This window comes from Fukomys damarensis, unplaced genomic scaffold, assembly GCF_012274545.1.
Source record: "Fukomys damarensis isolate Sample0158 unplaced genomic scaffold, DMR_v1.0_HiC HiC_scaffold_16, whole genome shotgun sequence".
NCBI lineage: Eukaryota > Metazoa > Chordata > Mammalia > Rodentia > Bathyergidae > Fukomys > Fukomys damarensis.
In genome coordinates this window covers 132,482,765-132,507,478 of record NW_022900928.1, presented here as the reverse complement: position 1 = coordinate 132,507,478, position 24,714 = coordinate 132,482,765, and the positions used below count along the sequence as shown (strand labels likewise).

The following is a 24,714-nucleotide window of genomic DNA, read 5'->3' as shown; positions in this document are numbered from 1 at the left end:
AAAAAAAAAAAAAAAAAAAAAAAAAAAAAAGAAGAAGGGCCACCAAGAGGCCAGACGGGCAGAGAGCAGGAGTGGTGACTCTGCCAAGCTTGGTCCCTGGAGCCCGGCCGCACAGCAGCGCATTTCCCAGCCTCCCTGTGGCCCGAGTGACCAGCGGTATGAGTGGCCATGCACCCACCAGAGGGGTCTCTGATGCCCCTTCCATCCCTTCTCTCCTTCCTCCCGGAAAGCAGATGTGGGTGGAGGGAGAGCAGTCTTCCGGGTATACCGAGGAAACCAGACCGCAGAACCAGGCTGAGTGGGGACAGGAGTGCCTGACCCTGGGAGGTGTCCAGCAGCCGTGCTGCCCACCCCGGCGTTCCTTGGAGGAAGTCACCCCTTACCTTCTTCAGCCGCTTTGTCATGTTCCAGGGGCGATACCCAGCATGGGCGTCAATGCACCGATCGCCTTACCTCTGCGTGCTTTCCTAGCTGCCTGCTGTGCCCTGTCATTCACCCAGGGCGGTGGGGAGAGGGCTAAGACACAGGCGGGGTCCTGGGATCTCTGAACCCAGCCTTCCCTGGTGGATGGAGCCCTCAGGGCCCAGGGCTGGGGATGTTCACCAGCCTGTGGTCTCAGGTGCTGGATGTTTCTGGCCCTACTTGGGGACAGCACTTGCCTGGAGTCCTGTCCCTGTGAATAAAGTGAAGGTCCTACCTGGAGACAAATGACCACCCACCACAACACAACACAACACAACACAATTCCCAGAAGCGGCATAGACATATTTTCGTTTCTTTATTAGAAAGAGGTCTCTACACTATAGCCACCTCTCTCTGTTACTTTACACGTTTCTTTTTTCTTTTCTTTCTCTTTTCCCCCTAGAATACTGTACAGCTGACACAGAAATCCCAAGGCAGGAAAATACAAACTGGCATATTTAATCAAAACAAGATCATATGAAATAACAAGCAAAGTGAAATGTCTGTCAATGGTTTTAATTACAGTACAAACAATATAAATAAAGCATCATCGAGTCATTGTGAAACATAAGTTGCTGAATGAGGTAATATTGAAAAAAAACCAAAACAACCCCACCCCATCTCTGCATAAACCCCCAGCTGTTCTTCCTCTTTTATACAGGACTATTTACAGAAACAGGACAATGTGCTAAAAGGCGGGCCCTGGACTCCCCCGCTGGCACCCAGATACGCGTCTGTCACCCCTGACCTGCTCCCACGGCTTGGGGTCACCTAGGAATGCTGGTGGAAGGGAGGGGTGGGCACCTCCTGAGCCTGTGCTGGGGCTCAGCCCAGGGATGTGCACAGAGCTCAGCTGGGAGGAGCTGGGGTATCGGGGTGCTTACCTCCTCTCCACCACAGGAAGCAGTTTCTAAACATACCTTCTGCTTACCTGATCCTGACTCAACTCCGTTCTGGGACTGGGGGGTGGTGCCTGTCTGGCCAGCTCACATGAGCAGGAAGTGAGAGAACTAAACTGTCTCTGGCCCTAGCTCATGGCACCTTGGTTCCTTCTGTCTCCCTAGCCTGACAGAACAGGTAGACACATTTCTGCTGGCCCCTGAGTGGAGAGTGACAGGCCAGGATGCCCCTTCAGCCCCTGTGCCCCTTCATTCTTTATGATGGACCAGCCGCTGCAAGGCAGTCTTTCAAATTCTGGAGCCAGCTGCAGCAGGAGCCTCGTGGGCCGGTGTGGACACCATCTAGGGACTGGGAGATGGGGAGTCTAACGTGACCTGGGGCAGCTGTGCCTGGCAGCTGGTGTGTTATGGGACTCTGCTCCATGGGGGAGACTTCCCAACACTCTAGCACCTCTTGGTTCCTTTCTCTCGCCTGTGTCCTGACTAAGGCCACGAACTCCTCCAGCTCGGAATCCCAGGTCAGTGCGGACTTTGGCAGGCGAGTCTATCATATGGCTTCATTCATGACCCCTGGGGGATCCCTGCGGACTCAGCATCCAGGCCAAAATAAAAAACAAGCCCTGAGCCGACCTTGCATGCACACGCAATCTCTCTCTCTCTCTCTCTCTCTCTCTCTCTCTCTCTCTCACTCATGTGGGCATCTTGCCTCAGAACAGGAGCAGGCGGTGCCCACCTCCAGGCCTGAGCCTGCTGTGTGGGACACAGGCCTCGCAGAGCACTTGTACTAGGCAGGAGCAAAACCTGACCCAACTGCTGACACGTCTTTGAAAGGAGGAGGAAAGTTTGCAATTATCTTTTCTATCACTGCCTTGGGTGGGTGGTCACAGTGCTTAAATACTCCTAAAACCTGGGCTTGTAAAAACTGCAGGAGGAAAAAGAAAAGACTGGTAGATTGTTTAGAACCCCTTTCCAGAAACTTCCACGGATAATTCTAACTGTGAAGCAGGATGCAAACCCACGTTTCAAAAGCAGTGGACATCCAAATTAAACAGGGAATCCATTAATATTTGAAGATCTATTTTCAGATAGTGCTTCTTCCTTAAAGGGGAAGAGCGTTTGCATTTCAAAAAACACTTAAGGTCCAAGTTGTTGTGAGGTGAGAGATGAGGGTCTGGACTGCCTGGCACTGGTTTTACAGAGTTGGGGACATTATGGTGCCTGAGGCCCAGTGCTTCCTTTCTGGACAGTGATGGAAATGAAACCCACGGACTGAAGCTTAGCAACTCATCTCCAAGTAGCTGGGCCCCTGCCTTTCTCTGTTTCACTGAACTGTAAGGAATTTTGTATTTTGGCTTGAAAAATGGTCTAATTTAGATGCTGGATGACAAGAATTCACCCAGGCAGGGTATTAAGTAGAGAAGAGGGCATACTGGAAGGTTGGCAAGGCCATGAGGGTCACCATGACCAGTACCACAGCTGGGCATGCTGGTTAAGGGGGGGCACTCAGGGACCCGGAAGAGACCCACTCTAAGGGAGGAAGCATGGCTGATGCCTGTGGCCCTGACAGCTTTCTGGTGAAAGCCACTTCCAGATGTGACTCTATAATACCTGAAACCAGACTGTTTGGAGGCAGTGGGAGATACATTTTTTTCCTCTGAAGGAAAAATGTGCATCTCTGGAACATTTGTACTCAGAATTCCTTCCTGCTTTTCAATTTGTTTGCTTGAAGATCAGAAACAAAACCCAGGAGAGTTCTAGAAAAAGCCCCTGTACGCTTCTGTTAGGGATAGAAACAGCAGGGGTGGGGAGGGTGGTGGAAGAAAGCCCATTGAGGCAACAGTTTGCTTTCCAAACATCTTTGTGTCCTAAGCTGTTGGGCCCTGATTCCACCTCTTCTAAAAAAAAAAAACTATGGTGGGCTTCAACTTCCCCAGACAGGGACGTGGGGGAATCCTACTCATTTTCAGCATCCTAAATGTCAGGAACGGTGGTCATCCCAGTAGCCGGATGAGCACAAGCTCACTGAAGGAGACAGAGGCAGAGGACCCTAAGGGCTAGCCCAGTAGTCAGTGCTCTGCCAGCCCAGAACTCTCCAGGGAGCTCCAGGCTGCTGGGTAGGAGTGTTCTAGCAGCCTCACAGTTACCTGAGGGAAGGGAGGGTGGGAAGTGTTGCCCTAGTCCCCAGGCAACACTAGCAAAAGGAGGGACAGCTGTCCTCACCCACTTCTTTGCCTTTGGAAAGGAAGAGGGACATTCTGAGAAGTGAGGATTGAGAGAGCAGGAAGGGGGCAGCCTCAAAAAGGGCCTCCACTGTCCTCTGACTCTGCTGCCTGCACACAGGGTATTGGGAAAAGGCACCAGGGGCTCAGCTGAGGGGAGGGCACAGGCTTAACCACAAGGGGCTGGCCCCTGAGCTGTCAAAGCTTCCCCAGGCAGTGAGGACCCGGTGTCAGGTAGGGGCAGGTCCCTGTGTGTGGTCTCTGTCAGGCAGGGGCAGGTGTCTGTTCTTGATAAACATCCTGGTTCCTTGTATCTGTCTCCCAGCCAGGTATGAGGCTGACATTTATCTCTCTGGTTTGGAACTCACTGCAAGCTTCACAGTCGAGTGTGCTGCAGATACATCCTCAGGTGGACAGTGGAGCTGGGGGACTCAGGTCGCCGGGTCCCAGGGCTCTCTTCCTTATCCAACCATGTTGCTCCCTAAGGAAGCAGTGATAGCTCCATGCAGATACAGGGGATGATGCTAATGTACAGACTGTACAAGACTAGGAACATGGGTATCTACACTGCATGGCAGAGGATGGACTACCTCACTGGCCTGGGCAAAAGCTTGCTAGAAGCACTGTGCATGTGCTGAAGAGTCCGTTTTGGAGGCCCACAGGAAAGGGTGACTTGGGATGGCGCTGGAGCTCTGTGGTAGAGGGCTTGAGCACCATGTGCAGGGCTTTGGGTTCAATCCCTCCAGGCTGACTCTGAGTCCACCCTCTTCTCACTTTCTGGGATATACAGACCCTGTGTTATATAGATGCAACAATGCACGTTTTCAGGACCAAAGACTCAGGAACCTGTAGCTGGCTCACTGCTCTGGAACCACCTGCCCACGCTGTTTGTGGTCTGCACTAGTGGGACTGGGGTCAGAAACACAACACCCTACCCCCTGCAGGTCTTCCTTGGCCACTGGAGAACCAGCCGCCTCTGTGCCCCTCACTTCCGGTTTAGTGACCCGGAAGCGGGACAGGGTGCTGCCTGGACATGCGGAGGCGGCCATGTTCGGGTACCTGCGTGGAGGTCCCTGTGCATGCGGTGTTCGCATGCCCTCCTGGACAGCTGTTTCTCACCATGGGAGGATTTGCCTCGTGTACAGAAAAGGGTCTGTGGATTCTGCAGGCTCGGTCCTTGCTTTGATCAGTTGTCGAGCTTTACAGCAGAGTGAGAGCGTCCTCCGCCATGGACAGCTCCTGAAGCGGAGCTGCCGCTTGCTGCCCCTTACTGGCACTGCACTTACTGCCTTTCTAACTCACCAAAATTCTAGCTTGAGAAAGTGGGGGCTTCTGGTGTAAATCAAGGTCACTATGGAGAGCAGGGGAGGGGCCTGGTCCCTGGGGTGGGGTCGATGCCTTCCGGTGCTGCGGGAGGGAAGGGAGGGGAAACACCATCTAGCATTCAGGCTGTGGAAGGTGAAGTGGAGTAAGAAGTCATTTGGGAAAATATTATATTATAAACACATATAATAATATGTACACGCTCATATACATCCCAAAGCGAAGCCTCATGAGGAATTCCGTTTCTTTTCAAAGGAAGGCTCCACTACGATAAAGCATTCCTATAGCGGGAATCAACTACAATGAAATAATTTAAGAATTTCATTTATACTCTATCTGTGTTCTCTACAGAAAGTCTACAGTAAAGGATATGTGGAGGGGAATGTTTAGGGTGAGATTAGATGCTAATGTATTCTTCAAAAATAGGCAGTGATTTTTCCCCCCCTCTATTCACATTTAAAATAACTACACAGTGACAAAAAGCAGAATTCAAAAACCAAGTGGCAGGGCAATGAAAGTGTGGCTGAGGTCCTCAGACTGGGGCTTCTGCATACAGGTCAGTTCCACTGACCTCAAGATTAGATATCTCCATCAGACACTTACCCACATATAAATTCGGTGTAAAGCTTTATTTTTCCCCCATCTACTTAAAAATTTTTTTTTCTAAAAAGTGAAAGAAGAAGAAAAACTCTTATAAAATATGAGGTTCAATATATGAGAGCAAGGAATGTCTCAGGAGGCTGCTGGGCAATGTGGCTTTGTCTCCCTGTGCCACGTTAGCCCCATGTCCTTGGCTTGCACCATGACAACCCTTCTTCCCTCGTCACACTGCCACAGGCTCTGGGCAAAGCTGCCCCTTTTCTTTCTTTCTTTTCTTTTTTTTTTTTTTTGTGGTACGAGGGATTGAACTCAGGACCTTGCATTTGCCAGAGATGTGCGGCACCACTGAGCTACATCCCCATCCCCTTTTCTTTTTGACCTAAGGGGCATGCGATTTGGTTTTTACTGCCTTGCCCACCTGGTTGAAGGAGGCCCTGATGATGGTGGCCCAGGTGTCATACGTACCACAGCCAGGCTGTGCCAGCACCTTCTGCACCTGCTTCTCAGACACAAGCGCCTGGTTCCAGCTTTCACAAAATCACCCTGTCCTGCCTGAGCACCTCACTCTAGGTTAGCAGAAATGGTTTCTGATCTAAATCATACCTTCCAGGATGAAAATTCATGTGTTCCTTTCCCTCCTTCCCAAAATGCTTCAGTGTCTTTTTTTCTTTCTCCATTTTAATAAGCAAACTGTACCACCATCGTATTCTGATATGTTCCTTTTTAAAAGCTGTATATCACATTAATGGAAGTGTTTACTGCTGGGAATATTTTCCATGTACAATGATCTGTAACCCTCTTATCTCAACTAGTTGCACATTATTAGTTCATATCCAGTTCAATTTATAAATTAACAGAGGTGCCATTTGTCTGTACAAAAATCAATGCATATTTATGAACTTCTTTTATTCAAATAGATTTTCAGAAGCCTGGTAATGTGGACCGTGTGGCCCCAGAACACACCCACTTTGACCAAAGGACAGAACATCTCTCTTACATTCGGAAAAGATAGCCTTCTATGTGTTCACTTCCGTTACGAAACCCACTGGAGAAGCTGTTACCAACTGAATTTGTGATTTCCTTCTGAATTTCCAAGTTATTCTTATTTATTTTTTCCATTTTGTTTTTGCACCAAGGAGACTGCAGTCACATAATACTCAGGAACTGATTTCCTCTCTTTGGACTGAAAAATTAAACAGATACTAAATTATGACAGTGAATTTAGAAAGGAGGGCTCCAAGGGCTCGAAAGAACATGTCTGGGATAATATGATGCTTCTAAGAGTATTGCAATCACATCGTGGCAATCACCGGAGCGTGCCGCGTAACTACCTCCTCGGCTAATATGCTTTCTTCTCGGTGATGACTAATCATGTTCTATTAAACAGCGGTAATGCTGGAAGAACTCAACTATACAAGTGTAATGAAGCCAGTATTCTCCCTGGACAGATTAGCTACAACTGATTTGACACATACCATCATAGGGGCTTCAAACCTGACAAACTCTGTGCTTGCTTCTGATTTATGTCGTCAAGCTCCTCGGAGAAGAGATGAAATCCAAGTGCTCCTTTTGGTAGAGGTGAAACGTACTCATGTGCTTAACTGCCAGTTAAGGAGAGCTGCCCCTTCTGCGTGCTCCTCGCCCGAGCCCCTCCCCCTCTGGCCCTGGCCCGTGTCCCGGCCCTGGTCCCGGGCCCTGTGCTATCAAACAAGCAAGGCCTGGTGGTCTCTCCTGTGCCCGGTTGCCAGTTTGTGGAAAGGAATCGGTTCTGCAGCATCCTGGCGTCCTCTTCACCCCTCAAGGATGTCCAGGTTTGGAGGTTTCATTAGGGGCGAATGGGCGGGTGGGCAGGCGGTGACCACCAGAAAGGGAGGGGACGTGCCAGGACTCACGTGCTGACTTCCGAGGGCTGCGCTCGCTGTCAGATGATGCTGGGCACCCTGCCGCTGCCGCTGTTCCGGCTGTTGTTTTTCCGGGACAGGTTGGGGGTGGCCATGAGCACGAAGCGCTCGTCGGGGCAGCCGTACTGCAGCAGCGCATCGATGCACTCCTGGCTGGACGCCTGCCGGGCGTAGGCCAGTGCCGTGTTCCCATGCGCGTCTCGGGCCATGACGTCCACCCCGTACTGCAGAGGTGACAGAGGGGGTATCACAAAGCGGGGAGGGCGGGGCCACGGGGACTGGGGCAGAGGAGCCCAGCGGGGAGCAGGGCTAACAAGTGCTGGTGGCCACTGGGCCTTGAAGGTGCCCTTGCCCACTGGAGCCGGGGTTCAGGCACCAGGAATGAATCAAGGATGACTTCAGTTTTTGCTGTTTCTATTTTGACTTTCCAGTTATAAATAGAAAAAAATACCCCACCTTTAAAAAACCCCAAGACAATTCATTTTCATTATAGAAAAAAACCTAAATAACATGGCCGACTATAAGAGAACCACCCCCCTATAATTTCACCACGTAACCTCGGTGAACAATTTAGAATATTTCCATCTAATGGTTTCCTTTTGATCTAAATGTACACACGTTTAAAAGAGAAGACTAAACATTTCCTTTACTGAACACTGGACTGTGATCACTCCTTACATCATCAGAAGTCCTCAAAGGCATGGCTCATAGTAGCCACCTAGTATCCCACCAAACTAACAAGACCCAGCCACTACCACTCTGGGTTTAACTGTTGCATATTCTGCTCAACACCTGTCTCTGGTAGAGGAAGTGCTGTGATGTTTGAATCTTTTGCAGGATTTCTGATGGAGTGAAAGTGAAGGGTAGAAGGGGAAATACGAGCTGATAGCATGCAACATTTTACAGCTTCTTGCTCATGAAAACAGGTGGTTTTGCCCCACCTCTGCCACCCAGTGTGTGTGGGGGTCTTTGCACACTCATGTGAGCGTGGAGGGCTGCTGCGAGGGGCTCTTGGCTACCCTGAGAAGGGCACTGGCCTGCAGTTTCTTGTGGGTGGAAGTGCGCCCCGACCCCCAGATTGCTACCCTGAAGTCCTGGCCCCTGGACCTTGGGATGTGACTATCTCTGCCCCACTTCAACCGGACTGAGGTCCTTATGGGACATGGAAGCAATGGCAGGAACGCATGCCACAGAGAAGCCACCAGCAGCAGGTGTCTGCTTGCCAGGGAGAGAGGTCTCAGAGAAGCCAGCACTGCCCGCTTTGGCTGCACAGCCTCCACAGCTGTGGAAAACATGTCTGTCAGGTCAGCGCCCACCTCTGGTATTGTCACCATAGCCTGAGCCTTAGTTTGTATTCAGTCACCTGTTACTGCTGCGTGTAATTGAGGTTAGATATTTGAGTGACTTAGTATGTGCCAACACTCTAGGTCTCCCATGGTGCCCATTGCAAAAGGAGATTAGAAAACATGCAGAAACTTATGTCACTTGAGTCTCAACTACCCAACTAGGAACTTTTCCCCACTTTCAGACAGGTAACAGTGGCCTACGATCAGGGAGAGGGTACCAGAAGTGGAGTAACGTGGACGTGGCCACTGCCGGCCCTGCCCTCTGAGACTCCTGTCCACCAAGGCCCTACTGGCCACGCCCAGCCAACCCCAGAACTTGCCTGCTGGCCCCGCCCACCGCAGACCACACCCACAGAATGGCCTCTGCCCACCTCAGGCCCCGCCCACAGCCCGCCCCACAATGTGCTTGGGCTTGGCCACCTACCCAGATGAGCAGCTGGGCCAGGACCACGTTGCCCTTGCGGCAGGCCAGGTGCAGCGCCGTTCGGCCGTCACCCTCCCCGCAGGTCTCGTTCACCTCGTCCCGGGAGCCGTGTGCCAGCAGCAGGATGACTGTCCTCAGGTCCTCGTCGGCAGTGGCTCGCAGCAGGTGCTGGCCCAGGGACAGCTCTGTGCACGGCAGTGGGGCCAGGAAGAGCTTCTGCTCGTACTTTGCCCGGATCCACCGCTCCTTCTCTTCCCTGCAAAAGTCCCCAGACAGGTGTGGTCACCACGGGGCACAAGGGTCGGGGCTGCAGCGCTCGGCCGTCGGCCCATTGGTCAGGAGACATTTAGAAGGAGTGAAGCGGCAGGGACAGGGGTCCCACGTGGCACGAGGAAGCCCTATGGGGTTAGGGTCATCGCCAGAGATACCCAAAGTGGCACCCTCCCCGCTGAGTCGGGACAGGAGGAGCCTGCGGGTGGCTGTGTGCCCTGCCTCCCTGGATTGAAGGAACCCTTGGAGGAGGGCATGGCAGGGACTCCAGCAGATAAGCTTGGTGACTGGACACTTCCCTAATCTCTTGATGTTTTGAAAAGGTGGCAGAAGCCTAAGTCCCTTCAGTGACAAAGAACAGCTGGGTTTTCTGAGGCGATGGGTTCCAGGGCCCAGCCTAGGGAACAAGAGGGTGCCAGGGGGTGGGGGTGGTGGCGGCAGAGGACAGGATGAAGCTGGCTCTGCGCAACAACTGGCTCCTCCCCTGGGGTCTAAAGAGGATCTGGAAGGAAAGCTGAGAGAAAAGAGGATAGGACGGATGGGGAGAGCAGCTGGGTTGGGAGAGAGAGTGTTTGGTTTCTCAAAACAGAAAAAAAAATCCAAAAAGAGATACTAAAAACTTGGTAATCCTCTAGAGCAGCCATGGCGAATCTTTTGGAGACAGAGTGCCGAACGGTAATCCACATCCACTTATTCTTTGTAAAGTGCGAACACTGCAGTTAAACCTGGATACTGAGGGAGGACTCTGCCATGCACCTCAGGTTCACCACCACTGCTCTAGATTCTGCAGTGCTGCCGGGGGAGTGGGAGGCTAAAACTGTGAAAAGATCAACGAGAGATTTTGTAAGTAGCTCTTGAAATCTTACAAGTAGCCTGGGGTGTGTTCTGTGAGGGCCGGACGTGACCTTTTTGATGAGGATGACCAAGAAAAGCCCAACATGTGAGAGTAGCTGTAATTACAGAAGCTTCGGCAAGAGGCTGATTCACAAGTGGCCTCTCCTAAAACCCAGAATCCCCTCCAGCAGGACAATCAGGGTACAGAGCTACCAGCCACGCGAAGAGCCACTTAGGCCTTCCGCTGCAGCCTGGAAAGGAAACTCATTACCCCTGACATTTCCGCTTCCGAATTACAGAGGCCAGGCCTTGTTTACACCTTTTACCCGTGTTTACACTGTGCCTGGGGATCTGGGGTCGGGTAAGCCCTAATCTGTTTTTAAATACTTAGGCAAACAGATTCTTGCAGGAGCAAATCTGGATTAGTTTTGCTTCGCTTCCTGGTACATGTGCGTGACCCCAGGGTGACCCTGGCACTTTTCATTCAGTGATTTCCAGGACAAACAGGCGCTGTGGCCGAGGGCTGAGCGACACCCACAAATGCACCCCACACCCTGCTCCACTTGGGCACACAGTGCGACAACATCGAGGTGATGCCGCTAAGGGGGACAACAAGAAGCCCCGGTGGCTGGGATGCTGTTTAAGAAAACCCATTTATAATACGGTAAACGTTTGTTGGTGCATGTCATAAATCATGAAAGAGAAAGAGCAAAATGTGAATTAAATGAAAAAGGATAATGGTGTAGGCCATGTCCAGATTTCCAAGTTCCAATTTGCTAACTCTCATTTTTTTGGCAGACATTAAAATGAGGCTGTCTTATTCTGCTCCGATTGATTCTAATAGTCATTGCCAAATCATCCAGGGATAAAGCAGAGAACTTAACACAGGAACTCCAGTCTTAACTGCAATCATTACATTTTCTTCTTAATAAAAGCAGTGTGATGCCTCAGCTCTTAGGCCTTTGCTAAGGTCTCTTGACCAGAAACTGGGGTGACCTGTCCTCGAACACAGTCACCCCACAGGAGGCTCCCTGGGGGACACCCACACATGGAGAATGAGCTGCCCTTTGCTTTCACAAAAATCAGCTCCGCGTAGGACCCAGAGTAAAGGTGGGTCCAAATTTTGTAGGGCTGAAAATTGATACCATTCTGGGAGCTGTCTTTAAAAGTAAGGTTTGAGTATTACACACCTGAAACTGGGAAAAAGGCCGGAAAGAGAGCCAGGCCAGGGAAGGCCTGGGGCTCAGGGCGCAGGGCTCCCCAACTTTGTGTGACTGCAAAAGCCCCGACAGGACAAGGTGCGGGCAAGGCTTAGAAACCTCCACCGCGCCACACGGCAGCCCGGGAGATTGCCAGGAAATGGAACAAGTGCCAGGCCTCAGCAGACCCCTATCAGAGTCCAGGGGGACCCACCTTCTCCACCGGAGGGGCCCCCAGATCTGCTCCGCACGTGGCTTTCCCAGAATGGAAGCCTGCCATGCCGACTGCGGGCCCTTTGGGACTGCGGAACTTCAGTGCTTTTCCATCATCAGCAGGTGGCTGGGAGGCTAAGGGGGACTCCGGCCTCTTGCCTGCACTCAAGTCCAGCCAGTGTGCAAACAGCTGAGGTGAGCTAAGGGGTCAGGGCTGGTTCCCCCACATTCAAGCACTTACTCCTCCTCTGGGGCCGCTGCTCACCCGGACAATAGAGGGGCGATGCTCAGCAGTCTGCCTTCCCTGGTGGCAAAGGAGACTGCCGGGCTAGGAGGCTGGGGTTTCCAGCAATAGTGAGATCAGGGTTCAGTGTGTGCCTTTTGCTTAGTGGTACACAGCTTTGCCTTTCCCATAATTGCAGAAACTGTCCAGGACCCTCCTTTCCTTGTCCGCAAAATGGGCCCAGAGACAAGACACATGCAGACAGCACACTGGCCACTGGGCAGGCGGGTGCTGGTACTCTGATGGGACAGCATCGGCTCCGAAGCCAGCTGTGCCACCATCGGGCCATGGTGCCGAGATGCCTGCTGGGTGCCTGTGGACACTGAGACCCCAGGTCTGCTCCTGGCTGGGGAGGTGACCCTTTGGCCCCCAAGGGCACAGAGGGTGCCCTCGCTGGGCTAGTGTGGGTAGCGGGTGTTACAGAGTGACCTGTGTGCCACCCAGATTCATGTACCTTAATCTCCAGGGGGGTTGGGAGGACAGAGAGCCTTTAGGGAGATAATTATCAAATAGGGATGACCCTAACGCACAAGGGCAGTGTCCACACAAGAGGAAGAGATGCCAGTCACCCTCTCCCAGAGTGCGTAGGATGAGTGGGAAGGCAGGACACAGCGAGAAGGCGCCACTGCAAGCCAGGAACCAACCCTGCCCACACCGTGATGGTAGACATGGGGCCTCCAGGAACATGAGCGGCCAGAGTGCTCTGCTGCAGGCACCCAGTGCGAGGCCTGTCCTGGCAGCCCGAGCCTTCGCTCCCCGTCACTGTCCCTGCAGTCAAGACGGGAAGGACACATGGCGACGGAGGTTTGTTTTTTGTAAGAATATTCTGTGGAAGACCACTGCCCTAGGACACCGTGACCTGGAGGCACCAATACTCCAGTGGTTACCCTGATGTCCTGGCTCACTTCTGGGATCCCGGGCTGGCTGGGCCGCGCCTTCCATTCTCCCCAAGGAAGGCCAGTTCAAGAGCAGTGAGCTGGCAGTAGATCACCTCGCCTCGTTCCAATGCCCCGGAGGACCACTGCTCACAGCCTCTGTTAGCTAATGAGCTAAAAAATGAATTATTGGCATGGCTGCCGTCAGCACAGAGGAGGGGCCAGCTCCTCATCAGATGGTGGTGCTGACGCACCTTTAGATAAATCAGCCATGGGAGAGCACGGGGGAGGGGCAGCAGCACGCCAGAGGACACTGACCCCAACCCTGGAAACGGGAAGAGAAGACACCTTCAAAGACGCCAAGGTAGGCCTTTTCTTGTCATCCTGACTCAAATGAGTCCCCTTGTGGGAGGCCCTCTGCCTCCCTCAGGGCCACGGCCAAGAGGAGCTAGGATCTGAGCACAGGATGTAGGGCCGCGGGCCCTTGGGCATCCGGGCCCACGAGGATGGAACGTGGACACTTCCCACGTTCACCAAACAAACCCCACACCAAACACAGAACAAACCCTGTGCAAGTGTGGCCAGACTCTGGGACACCACGGCACAAGGGGAAGATGCAGGGACACCATGGTGGGGTGACTATTCCAAGTCTGAAGAGGAGGAACAGGGTGGAGAGCCTGGTACAGACTGGCTTCCTCTCCCTTGGCACACACATCATCCTGGCCATCCTGACGGGGCTGGGCAGCACAGGAAGCCAGGCTGCGTGTGGAAACGGGAACCCCCATGTGCTAATTAGCGTGCAGTCTCCCGCCCAGCATCCCAGGACCTGACCTGGCCTCAAAGAAGGGCCGGAGACACCAGGGCAGCGGGAAGCCCAGGTGAACTGAAGTTCCCCTCTGGGGAAGAGATGGGCACCAGATCCCCTCCTGCTTGTCTGGGGTGTAGATCAGGGACTGAGTGAGGGAGGAGCAGGAGGGCTCCTCACCTGCCTGTGGATGAGAATGTGGGTCAGTCCTGGGGGCTGAGATGTGGCTGCTCCCAGACTGCCTGGCCTTACACCAGTGAGATCCATGCTCATGATCAGAAACCAGGTGGTTCCAGGTACAGCACGGCTACCTTAGCGGTGAGAGAGCTGAGGTGGCCTTCAGAGGCCCTGGCAGAGGGAGGACAGAGGTGAGCGTTTATGCTTGCAAAGGAAAATGGGCAAGGTCAGGACAGTGGGGAGAGAGTGTTCTCCCAGATCTGTGGCGAGGACTGGGAGGGTCCAGCCACAGTGTGCAGGCAGCACGGGGCTCTGTTCTGGCTCATGGACCCTGATGTTTGCATGAGGTCCCCATGTCCTGTGCTGGAAGACACTGGCAGGAGCCCAGGCTCGGAGAATGTGGCAGCCACATGACAACGCCAGAGACAGCCATGATGATGACATAATGACAATGATGGTTTATCTGTTCTCAGGTGACCAGGTGTCCCAGGAAGCTGCACAGGAAGCTGGGACTGGCTCTTTCTCATCGGGTGGAAAGGCTGCATTTGGTGCCTCCCTCTCCTCAGATGCCTGCTGCTTCCAAACCTCGGTGCGCATAATGCTGTGGCTCCCAGGTTTACTGCTGAAGTCTGAACCCCCAGAATGATGGCATTAAGATGCAGGGCCATGCTGGGCATGGTGGCACACGCCTGTGATCCCAGTGCCGGGGAAGCTGAGGCAGGAGGACTGTCACCAGCCTGGGCCAGCTTGGACTACAGAGCAAGACTGTTGCCTCAAAGCAAGGACGACACCAAAAACCCCACCCCTAAAAAAGAGATTGGGTAGCGATTGAGGAATAAAGCAGATTAGTCTTCCCGAGAGAGACAGAGGGGTCCCTTCCACTGTCAACAACACAGCCCCAAGCTGCCATCTCTGAAGCGCAGGCTGGGCCCTCACCAGACACGGAAGCTGTGGGCTCCTCCATCTCCAAAGCACTGATGGACGCACAGTCAGCCCAGGCGACACACCCGGCACCAGGGCTTCTGCACAATGACTTGGTTTAGCTCTGACAACGTCTGGTGGGGCGGATGCTATCAGTGCCCGTTTTAGAGAAAGTGCAGCCCAGAGGTGAGGACTCCGACAGGCCCTGGCTCTGCCCCATCCCTTCCTCAGGACTGTGCTGACGCTGGAGGGAAACTCACCACTAGAAGTCTGACTCCTACACACATGGCCAGCCTGCCCTCTGCTTTTCGACATTTCAACTCCAGGTCTTGTCTGGGCTAAGGGTTTAATTGTATCAGAGAGTGAAGCCATTGCTGGGCCACCAGAAGGAGAAGCCACACGAAGCACAGAGGTGTCAAAGTTTGAATTAATTTAAGAAACTCAGCTCCTAGCGCAAGGACGTGAGTTCAATCCCCAGTACCAAAAAAAAAAAAAAAAAAAAAAAAAAGAAAAGAAAAGAAACTCAGCCCTTTAGATGTATCCCATACACTTCCGTGTTCCACAGCCACATGTGGTTGGTGGCCATCACCCTGAGCAGTGCAGATCTAGAACATTTCTGCCTCAGCAGATCTAGAATGGTGACAGCACGGCCAATCTGGAACACTCCATGCCCACCTTCCTAGAATATTTTCACTACAGCAGATCTAGAAGCGCGACAATGCTACCCACCTAAAATGCCCCCACTGCCACTGATTCAGCACAGCCCACACAGGAGATCTAGGACACTCGGGTTGCTGCAGACTCAACGCCTGCATCAGCACAGACCTGGAGCATTTCCACAATGGCAGAGCTGCAGCGTGGACACTGCTGCAGACCTAGGATGCGCTCATTGCTGCAGACCCGGCTTCCTGATGGCAGACGAGGCTATGGCTGTTACTGCACACTAGGTAGGGCCCTTCCTTCTGCCACGGCCGAGGAAGAACTGATGCGGATCATCTGTCCATTTTCTCTTCCAATTTTCTTCCTTACCAAAATGATTTATAGAATAACAGTAGTAGTAACAATTTACTGAGTAATTATAGAGCGAAGAGAAAGGAGATGATGGGTATGAGGAGGAGTAAAAGGGGAGAAAAAACTATAGACATCGGCGCCTGGAACCCAAATGCTGCAGCGTGAGACGCTGGGTCGAGGGTCATCAGGCAGTCACTGAGGGCCATGGGCATTGTCAACTGGGCGCCGGCGGCCCTTACGGTCAGTGAGGAGTAAAGTGCAGGGCAAACCTCAGACCTTGGGGACACCTGAACAGGGAGGGGGAGTCACAGCCAGACGTGGGCCACCCTCCTCGCAGAGAGGCTGCCTGTATGCCGTGTCCTCTGTCCCTCGTGTGTGTGAGAGCTGCAGAGACACAGTTGCTGTTGACCACCATCAGCCATGTTTGGGTCTGTCAGAGACAGCTCAGTACACTGCCAAGGGGTAATAAGATTAATGGTTGGGGTCCCCAGGACGGAGTTTTAACAACAACCACAAAACTTCCGACTGGCTTGACACTGTCGTGCAGCTGTCTAGGAGATGTGGTGACAGGTGCAGGCAGTGGGGTGGTGGCGGCAGCCTTGGGGCGGTGTGAGGAGCTGTCCCTCAGTGTCTGTCCCTCCGCGTTTGCACCTCCACCCGTGAGGCTTTGCAAACACTTCTGTAAGTCAGGAGCACTTACAGCCTCCCTGAGAGTGGTGTATGTGTGCATGTGTGTGCACGCGTGTGTGCCTGTCACTTATCACGCTGCTCCTCCTGGAATCACCTTCTCCTCCCGGCGCAGGAGGGTTTGTCAGCCCAGATGTTAGAGGGGATTCTGCAGCAAAGAAAGGGGAAGGAGCCTTCTTGGGGTTGGGGAGGTGACACTGGAGGAAACACAGGGTCCTGAACTGGTGACAGAACAGGGGAGGAAGGACTGAGGAAGAAGAGAGAAGAAAGGGCTAGCAGCAAGGAATTCCAAAGTGCTTCCTGCCGCCAGCAAAACAGGAACCTGGAGGGAGGCATGGAAGAGGGGACCGGAACAATATCTCCGGGAAAGGGGGGCGCTCCCTCCCTGCAGGGGAAGCCCTGGCCCTCCACAGGCTGAGTGCCGCGCTCGACCCCTCCTAGCACGCATGCCTTCGCCCAGAGCTGCGTTGCTAGGGGTCAGCCTGCAGGCCCAGGCTGGCCAACAAAGAGCGATGGATATTTATTCCTTAATTACGGAAAGCTTTTAGGAAACTGGCCACTGTAAATCCCACAAGCAGAGAAGGGGAGACAACAAACGAGGATTTATGCTCAGGGGGCAAAGACAAAATAAATATCCCGCCTGACTTCTGATCGATATTATGAGTGTTTTTGCCAACCTGAAGGGTGTTTTATGAGCACGGAGAACAGAACAGGATCATTATTAATTAAATAAAGTCAGCTGTATTAGGCTTATTACCTGTGCGAGCCACAGTTAAATGTGCTGGGCCGTGGTGTGGGGTCAGGCGGCCCAGGGGGCCAGGATGGCGGGCTTGAGTGTCCCTGATGCTCTGTGTTGTCCTGGGTGTCCTGGCCGGGCTCAGGCTGTGCTGTCCCAGAGGGTGATGAGGAGAAAAGTGTGCCGGGGCCGGCCTTGGTCTTGGCCTGTACCTATCTGGGCTCAGGTGGGACATGGCCCACTGGCCTTGCTGTCTTCGGCACCATCAGGCATCTGACACTTGCCTATTGGGGACCCAACCAAAGGAAGAGCACCTGGGGACAGTGGCAGGTGACAATGCAAACACCTCACCTTCCACTTCAAACTTAGAGGTGGTGTTGTGATTCTGCCTGGTGCCACCACGGCAGGCAGAAAGGAAGTGGCAGGCCAGGCCACTGGCCCACCCTGCCGGGAGTGAGGGAACAAAGACCAGTTCAACCTCTGAGATTGTTCTGTGTCTACACTGTGCACAGGGCTTTCCAAGCACTGGGGACAGAGAGGAAGACACCGGGAAGACAGAGAGGAAGGCCATGGGCCTCCCGCTCTCCTGGGCCTCAGCTTCCCTTTTAGGGCGATGGGGTGACTCCAGGGTCACTGCCTCTGAGAGGGAGACCCCAGGGGCTCTGTTTAGGAGGCAGCACGGTAGAGGGTGCTGGCTGTCCCATGGGGACAGGAGATCTATGGCCACAGATGCCTGGGTTTTGGGGTGAGGTCACCCAGCTTTCCTCTCCCTGTGGTCCTGGGATTGAACCTGGGAACTTCACACTGTGCTATATTGCCAGACTTTAAACATTTTTTTCCAGTTGCTAAACTGTTCAGGCTGGGCCTGAACGTGGGATCCTCCTGCTTCAGCCTCCCAGAGGGCTATGAGCATAGGTGTGGGCCACCATACCCAGCTCCTCCCTGGGCCTCAGCTGGGTTTTCTGTTTTGACAAAATCTATAAAACGTCTCCCACAGTGGAGAGGCTGCCACCGGTCTGTAACCACCTGCATGGTATCTAGCACACTCAATGCCAGCAGCAGTCAGGGGCCCTTGGGATAGCCCATCTGCCGAGGCAGCCTTGGCTGCCCACTCTGGCCTGGTTTTGCATCACCCCAGAGCCCCTCCCAGCACCACTGGCTTCTGGACAAAGGGAGGCAGCATAAATGCCCAGTACTCAGGAAACCCTGGCCTCTCCTGACCCGGGGCTCTTGGAAGTGCCCAGAATACTCTGCCGCGTAAGCCGCCCGGGCCACAGGATCTGGAGATGGCAGCCAGAAGGGGCAGCCAAGGAGCAAAAGGGAGTGCAGAACTCGCAGGCCTTCATCCTGCTTCGTCCTCGGTCACCCGTCCAGCCCATACTTCCCCGACTGTCACAGCAAAACCACAGCGTGCACGCCCTGTGCTTCACAGGTGCAGGCTGTTTGTACGTCTCTGTTAGCGAAGCGGACTCCACACTGCTCTCCATGCCACTGGCCTTGGCGGTGACACCCTACTGGCCTGGGGCTTGGAGGGTCAGCCCATCAGCAGGCCATGCTCCCACTCGACTGTGGAGAGCTCTGACCAGGGGGCAGGGGACAGGGTGAGAGCCGGCCTGAGGGGGATGCCAGGCTCTGTCACCTGAGTCCTATTTGGTTAGTGGCCGGATGGTGTGGCTTCCACCCCTGGGCCTGACGCACACTGCCCTGTGTCCCTGGAGGCCGAGACAGGACAGGCGCACGTGGCGAACTGGTGGACAGCCCAGGCGCTGGCCAACGAGGTGCCAGGAGAAGGCTTTCAAAGCAAAGCTGGCCCCGCTCACACCCTCTGCCCACAAACCTGGGCACCCGGCAGTGCTGTGCCGCCCTCTCTGAGAGGCCTGGTGGACCCACTGGGCCCCTCTCAGATCCATTTGGGAGTTGGTATGTGGATGGGAAGGCGCTGTGGAACAGCCACGTGGCTCTTGGACATTGCTGCTGGTGAGAACGTGCAGACTGTTTGAGGGCGTGAATCCCAATGAACCTGGGCCAGTGAAGGGGCTGTCCTGGGCCTCGGTGGCCTCCTGGCTGGCCTGGCACTGAGGCCCATCAGAGCGAATGAAGCCACCACAGCAGGGTCCATGGATGGGCTTGGAACACGTGGTGTCATAAACACAGATGGGAAGAGAAATGGCCCCTTTCCTCCACTCGGGGTACTGTGAACCGGGAGCCAGCCCTCGCTGCACCCACTCCGGTGCCCTTCAAACACCAGACACATGAAAACCAGAGTCCCCTTCCATGTGGAAAAGAGTGGGGTGATGGCGGAGTACCACAAACAACGGCGGGCTTTGCTGAGCGTCACTCCATGGGGGGCACAGATTACTCAGTGACAGCTTAGAAAAGTTTAGGAAAGTCAAGAAAATTTCCCAGAAGTGTGGTGGCGAAAACTGTCAGCTGGCTTTAGGATATCCATTATTTTTTACAGACAAAAGGCTACTTGATTTTGAAAGATAAAAAGTGTTCTCAATGTAGTTCTTTGAATCTGGAAACGGGAAGAGATTAGAAAAGTCATAACTGCCACAGACAGCAAAAATAAAGAGACACATTTTTTTCCCCTTTTGGTTGACACAGGATCTCGCTGTGTAGCCCAGGCTGGCCTCATACTTATAGTGATCCTCTACCTCAGCCTCCTGAGTGGTGGGATTAAAGAGGTATACCACTATGCCTGGCAAAGAAAGATTTTAAGAGAGAAAAGGCATGACGAACATGCAAATGAGAAGATATTTAAATGTAATTTGCATGTTGCTGGCTGTGGTGATGCATGCCTGTAATCCCAGCACTTGGGAGGATCGCTGTGAATCTGAGGCTGGCCTAGGCTACACAGAGAATTCAAGGCCAGCCTGGGTTACACAGTGAGGTCAGTGGCAGTCTAGAATACATAACAGACCTTGCCTCAAAGAAAGAAACAACAAAAAAATCAATTTGCATTTTTCTTTTTCTTTGTACCGGGAATTGAACTCAGAGCCTTGCATTGCCAGGCAGTCTCTGTGACACTTTCTATACTCCTGGCCCTAATCTGCATTTTACCTGTTCCCCAAATAGGAACACAAGGGAAGTGCTACAGGACGCTAACAGAATTAGTGGTCCTGGGCCTGCTGGTCCCCATGGAGCCTTGGATGCCGCTTTTCATGTTCTTTGGGGACTGGCCTGGGGGGAACCGTCCCCCCCACCGCCCAGCGTGGAGTCTGTGCCGGTGCACTGTGGCTGAAACTGCATTCCACACCATGACTGCTTGCTGAGAAAGCCCGGCTGAGGGACAGCAGCTGTTTCTCTCGCAGCTACTCTCACCTGTCCGCAAAGCTCAAACCTGCACATGTGCTGGGGAACTAACTGTTCCTAAGGGCGGCCGAGTAGTGGTGCTGCTCTCAGGAATGGTTTGCCATGGGGGGGGATCACACGTACATGGTTCTCTAGTGCCGCAAGCTGGGTGTTTAGTAAGTGGTACTTAGCAGGCAGTACTTAACAAGCTGGAGTGAAATTTCTTTCCAGGAATATCACCGAACCATTGACTAACGTGGTCAGGAGGCAGAGGTTGGTAGGGAGTTTTACTTTCCACGATGGACACAAGCCTGAGTACCCCATGTCCTGATCACACAGGCTTATATCTCTGCCTGCTGAGCTTTCTGGTGCAAAGTGCCCGCTGAGCTTTCAGGAGGCCACTGGGGGGACACAGCCCCTGAGGTTGTCCTGCGCTCAGAACAGCGTGGTCGCCAACTTGAATCTTGGATAATTACTGAACAAAGCTCACAGGCCCTTGGCCAGTCCTAGACAGTCCAGGTGCTTTCAACTGCCAGTTGGTGGCAAAGCTGTCACCATCCACTGAGCAACAAACCCTACAGTGGGGTGACAGAAGTGTTCTGTAAGCCACGCACCCTCTCATCTCCTTGCAGAGACAGCCTTGCCCAAGGGCGGGCCGCTAGAGTTGCGGACGGGACCACGGGCTGGTCTGCCCTGCTCCTAGGCTCCTGCTCTCCATCCTTGGGCACAATGTCTAAAGTTTAAAGGAGGCATCCAGGAGAAACAATTTCCTCGAGACAGTCACTACGTGTGCCATCTAAATGTGTCGCGAATCCCGAATCTGACTACTATAATTGCAACTCGAGCTACCGGAGGAGCCTGCAGTTCCCTTTCTGGGTGTGTACTCTACCCGGCTAGAAGTGGGGACCAACACCTTCCCAGCAGCGCTATTCACAGGAGCCAAGTGTGAAGCCACCCGCGTGTCCACGACAGAGGCATGATAAAGAAACACGTACACATGCCGAGGAAGATCACCAGCCTGGACCCACAGCACGTGGAGGAGACTGTGCTGAACTAGACAGCACCACCTCCCCACTCATCTGCGGCCGTCACATTCCCAGAAACAGCGCAGAATAGGGGGCACCAGGGGCTGGGGGCTTTGTGTTCCATGGGTGGAGAGTTTCAGAAGTGGTGAGACCTGGGGACGGCAGGTGGCGGTGGTGCCCAACAATGGGGATGTACTTCATTCCGCCCAGTTCTTTAAAACAGTTAAGGTGGTGAGTGTTATGCTGTGTGTATTTTACTACACCTTCTTCTAAAACCCAGGCTGAGTACTGATACTCCTTGCAATTCACGCCAGTCATCACATGCCCACATTTTGGTGACCCACATTAGCATAGCAAGAGAACTTAAGTTCAAGGAAAATACTCTTACTGGTACTGTGGTCTATACTGTTTCCTCCAAATGACCCAGACATATGGCTCAGAGCTGAGGGCCTGCCCACCCTAGGATTGAGTCCATAAAGATGTGGTGCATTCTGCCACCTTATTTTCTTTTGCTTAGGAGCCCCACACCCTTCCAGACCCTTCCAAAAGTCCCAGCATGGCTGGTGATACTTGGCTAGAATTCTGTAAGGCAGAGCTTACACCACTACCTGCTTGGAGCAACACCCTGGTCCCACGGATGTGTGGAAATTAGCTGTGTTGCTATGACCAGCCAGGTTCTCTCTGTCATTTGACACTGTTCCTGGTGTGGCCAGTGGGGATGCACCCTGAGTTCTTGCCAGTGTTCTTGGCACTTGTGTTGTGGCTCACTGCCCCCCGTTCCCTGGCTACACCCAGAACGAGCCATTGCCCCAAGATGCATGGATTCTCTTCACTGAAGCCACTTTTTGTTTTGGTTTAGTAAAAACAAAACAAAACAAAACAACAATTTATTTTGGCCTTTTGAGAAGAAAGTTTTAAAGAACTTTTTAGTTAACTTTCTCCTATGGCTGTAGATTCACATATAGTTAGAGAAATTGTGCAGAGAGTTCAAGCGCCCAAACTGGGGAGACAAAGTGAGGGTACAGCCCTCAGCCCTAGGGCGCACAGAAACTCCATCGGGACACGGGCACAAGCTATGCGTCTCACTTGGATGTCCCCAATCTAGCTGTGGTCATGTGCATTTAAGCATCTGGGGACTCTGTTTCCCGCAACTTTGTCACGGCCACAGCCTGGATACGGAGTCTCCCAACGCAGGGCTTCCTTGTGTGACCTGTTATAGGCACAGCTGCCACCCTCCCCGTCCCCAACTCTCGACACCGCCGCTGTCTGCTCCATCTCTGCTCTCTGATTTTGTCAGTAGGGCTCTGTGTTGCCCAGGCTGTTCTTGAACACACTCCTGAGTAGGTGGGACCACAGGCAGGTTTTACTGTGCTCTGTAATTGTGTAAAGAATTAGAAAGCTGGGACTGCAGAGCTGGCAGGTAACCTTCTGAGACTGGCTTTATTCTCCCAACATAACCCCGTTGGTTCACCCACGCTGCTGTGGGTTGACTTTCACTCCTTTTCCATGCCGTGTGATGTTCCGAGCCCTGGACACGCCCCAGCTCCTGTGCCTGGGTCTCCACTGGAGGACTCTGAGTCGTTCCCAGGTTTGGCTCTGTATGGAGCTGCCTGCCAGACGTGTTTTTGTGTGATCTTCAATTTTTATCTCTCTAGGATAAATGCCCAAGAGCGTAATTGCTAGGTCATGTGGGAGCTGCATGTTGAGAATTCTAAAACTGTCAAATTGTTTTCCAGAATAGATGCAGCTGGTTTGTAAAAGTACTGTTTGATCAAAACCAAATTCCATTACGAAAGAGGATGACCTCAGGAGGAGTGTGAATCCCCTGCACGAAATGGCTCAGAGAGCCAGGACCCTGGGCTGATGGCCGCCGCTGTCTCCCAAGTCCCCGGGCAGCCGGAGGGGTGGAGACAGCTGCAGATCTGTTTCTGGCAGTTGACAGGACTTTAAACATGAGCCTAGATATACAGACATGTTCATAAACATTTAAGAGGAGGGGAAGTTTCCACCTGCGAAGCCTCACCTCTGTCGGCTCGCAGCAGGAAAACGTGAGGGGCAGAACAGCAGAAGCCCGAGCAGGAGGAACGCAGGCTGCCAGCGGGTCCCCGGGTCCCTGGGCCCCTGCTCGCTCTTGCACACCCCTCTCCCTCCCTTCCCAGGCTCTTTTGGGGGCACATTTGGAAATTATTTAAGAAGATAAAATGCCTCTAATCTGTTACCAATTAGAAGAAACATGTGAATATTATTTTCTAATTTGTGGCTCTCAAGTGTGTGTGTGTCTCAGAAACCGGAGAGAAGTAATTGAAGTAATTACGCCTGCTCCTGAATATTTCTATTCTGTGCTTGAAATACGAGGGTAGGTCTGCCTGGGCCCGAGGTGCCAAGGGTTGACGGCACTGTCAGGACATCAAAGCCCTGGACGGGAGCTCAAACCGCAGCTCTTCAGCGCCGGAGGGGCAGGGCAGGGCACAGCTCCACGCACCCCAAACTCTGTCTGGGCTCATGAGCCGCGCAGAGCTGGGTACAGGCATAAGCCTGATTTATAACTCGAGCCGTGTGCATTTTTTTTCTTTTTCGCAAACCTAGTTATAGTGCGACTTGAGTGACTAACTCCTGAAAATTGGTAATTTCTTGGTGCTTAACAGTAGCAGGTCTGTCCAATGAGAAGTGAGGCGTGCTAATAAATTTATAGGGCGTTATATGCCAATTAGAGTGCGTGAGCCACTCAAGAGGCAGGAATGCCAGCCGGGCTACCATTCCGCAGACACACTCTTTATCGCCTTCCCTCCTGCAGGCCAATCCCTCATTTATATGTCTGAAAGGCAGCACAGTAATGCTGACCGCACAGGAAGCGTGAGCCAGAGAGGCCCGGTCTCTTCCCCGGCGTCCAAACTCCTCTTTGTTCTTTGGCGGGAGAGGAGGACGCAGAGATGAAGTCTGTGCGGGGCTGGGCTCATTCGAAGCTCCGGGGTTACTAACAGGCGCCAGCCAAGGCGGAACTGTCCCGGCCAGGGGCGCCCTTGTGCAGGCCAGCAACACGCTCTTCTGCTGGGGGGTCAGAGGTGCTTATCTCTGCCACTCCAAGTAAGATGGCAACAGCAGCAGCTGGGAGATGGAGGCACCAACTGGATGTGTCCCCCCCGCTGGCAGCCGCTAAGTTTGCTCTCCACATTACAGTGGTCGACTGACTTTAACTTTTGTTAAAAAGAA

At 53.1% G+C, this 24,714-nt stretch overlaps 1 protein-coding gene across 8 annotated transcripts in view; it reads right to left on the bottom strand.

Annotated features, from left to right (window-relative positions):
• Positions 1-6,692: 6,692 nt before the first annotated feature.
• Agap1 (ArfGAP with GTPase domain, ankyrin repeat and PH domain 1) overlaps positions 6,693-24,714 on the bottom strand; it is a 468,989-nt gene continuing 450,967 nt past the window's right edge. For all 8 annotated transcript variants that reach the window (XM_033764720.1, XM_033764715.1, XM_033764721.1 and 5 more), the window contains 2 exons: positions 9,175-9,430; positions 6,693-7,628 (listed from right to left, as the gene is read on the bottom strand). In XM_033764720.1, the coding sequence (XP_033620611.1) occupies positions 7,425-7,628; positions 9,175-9,430 (460 nt within the window). In that variant the 3' untranslated portion in view covers positions 6,693-7,424. The remainder of the gene's footprint in view (positions 7,629-9,174; positions 9,431-24,714) is intronic.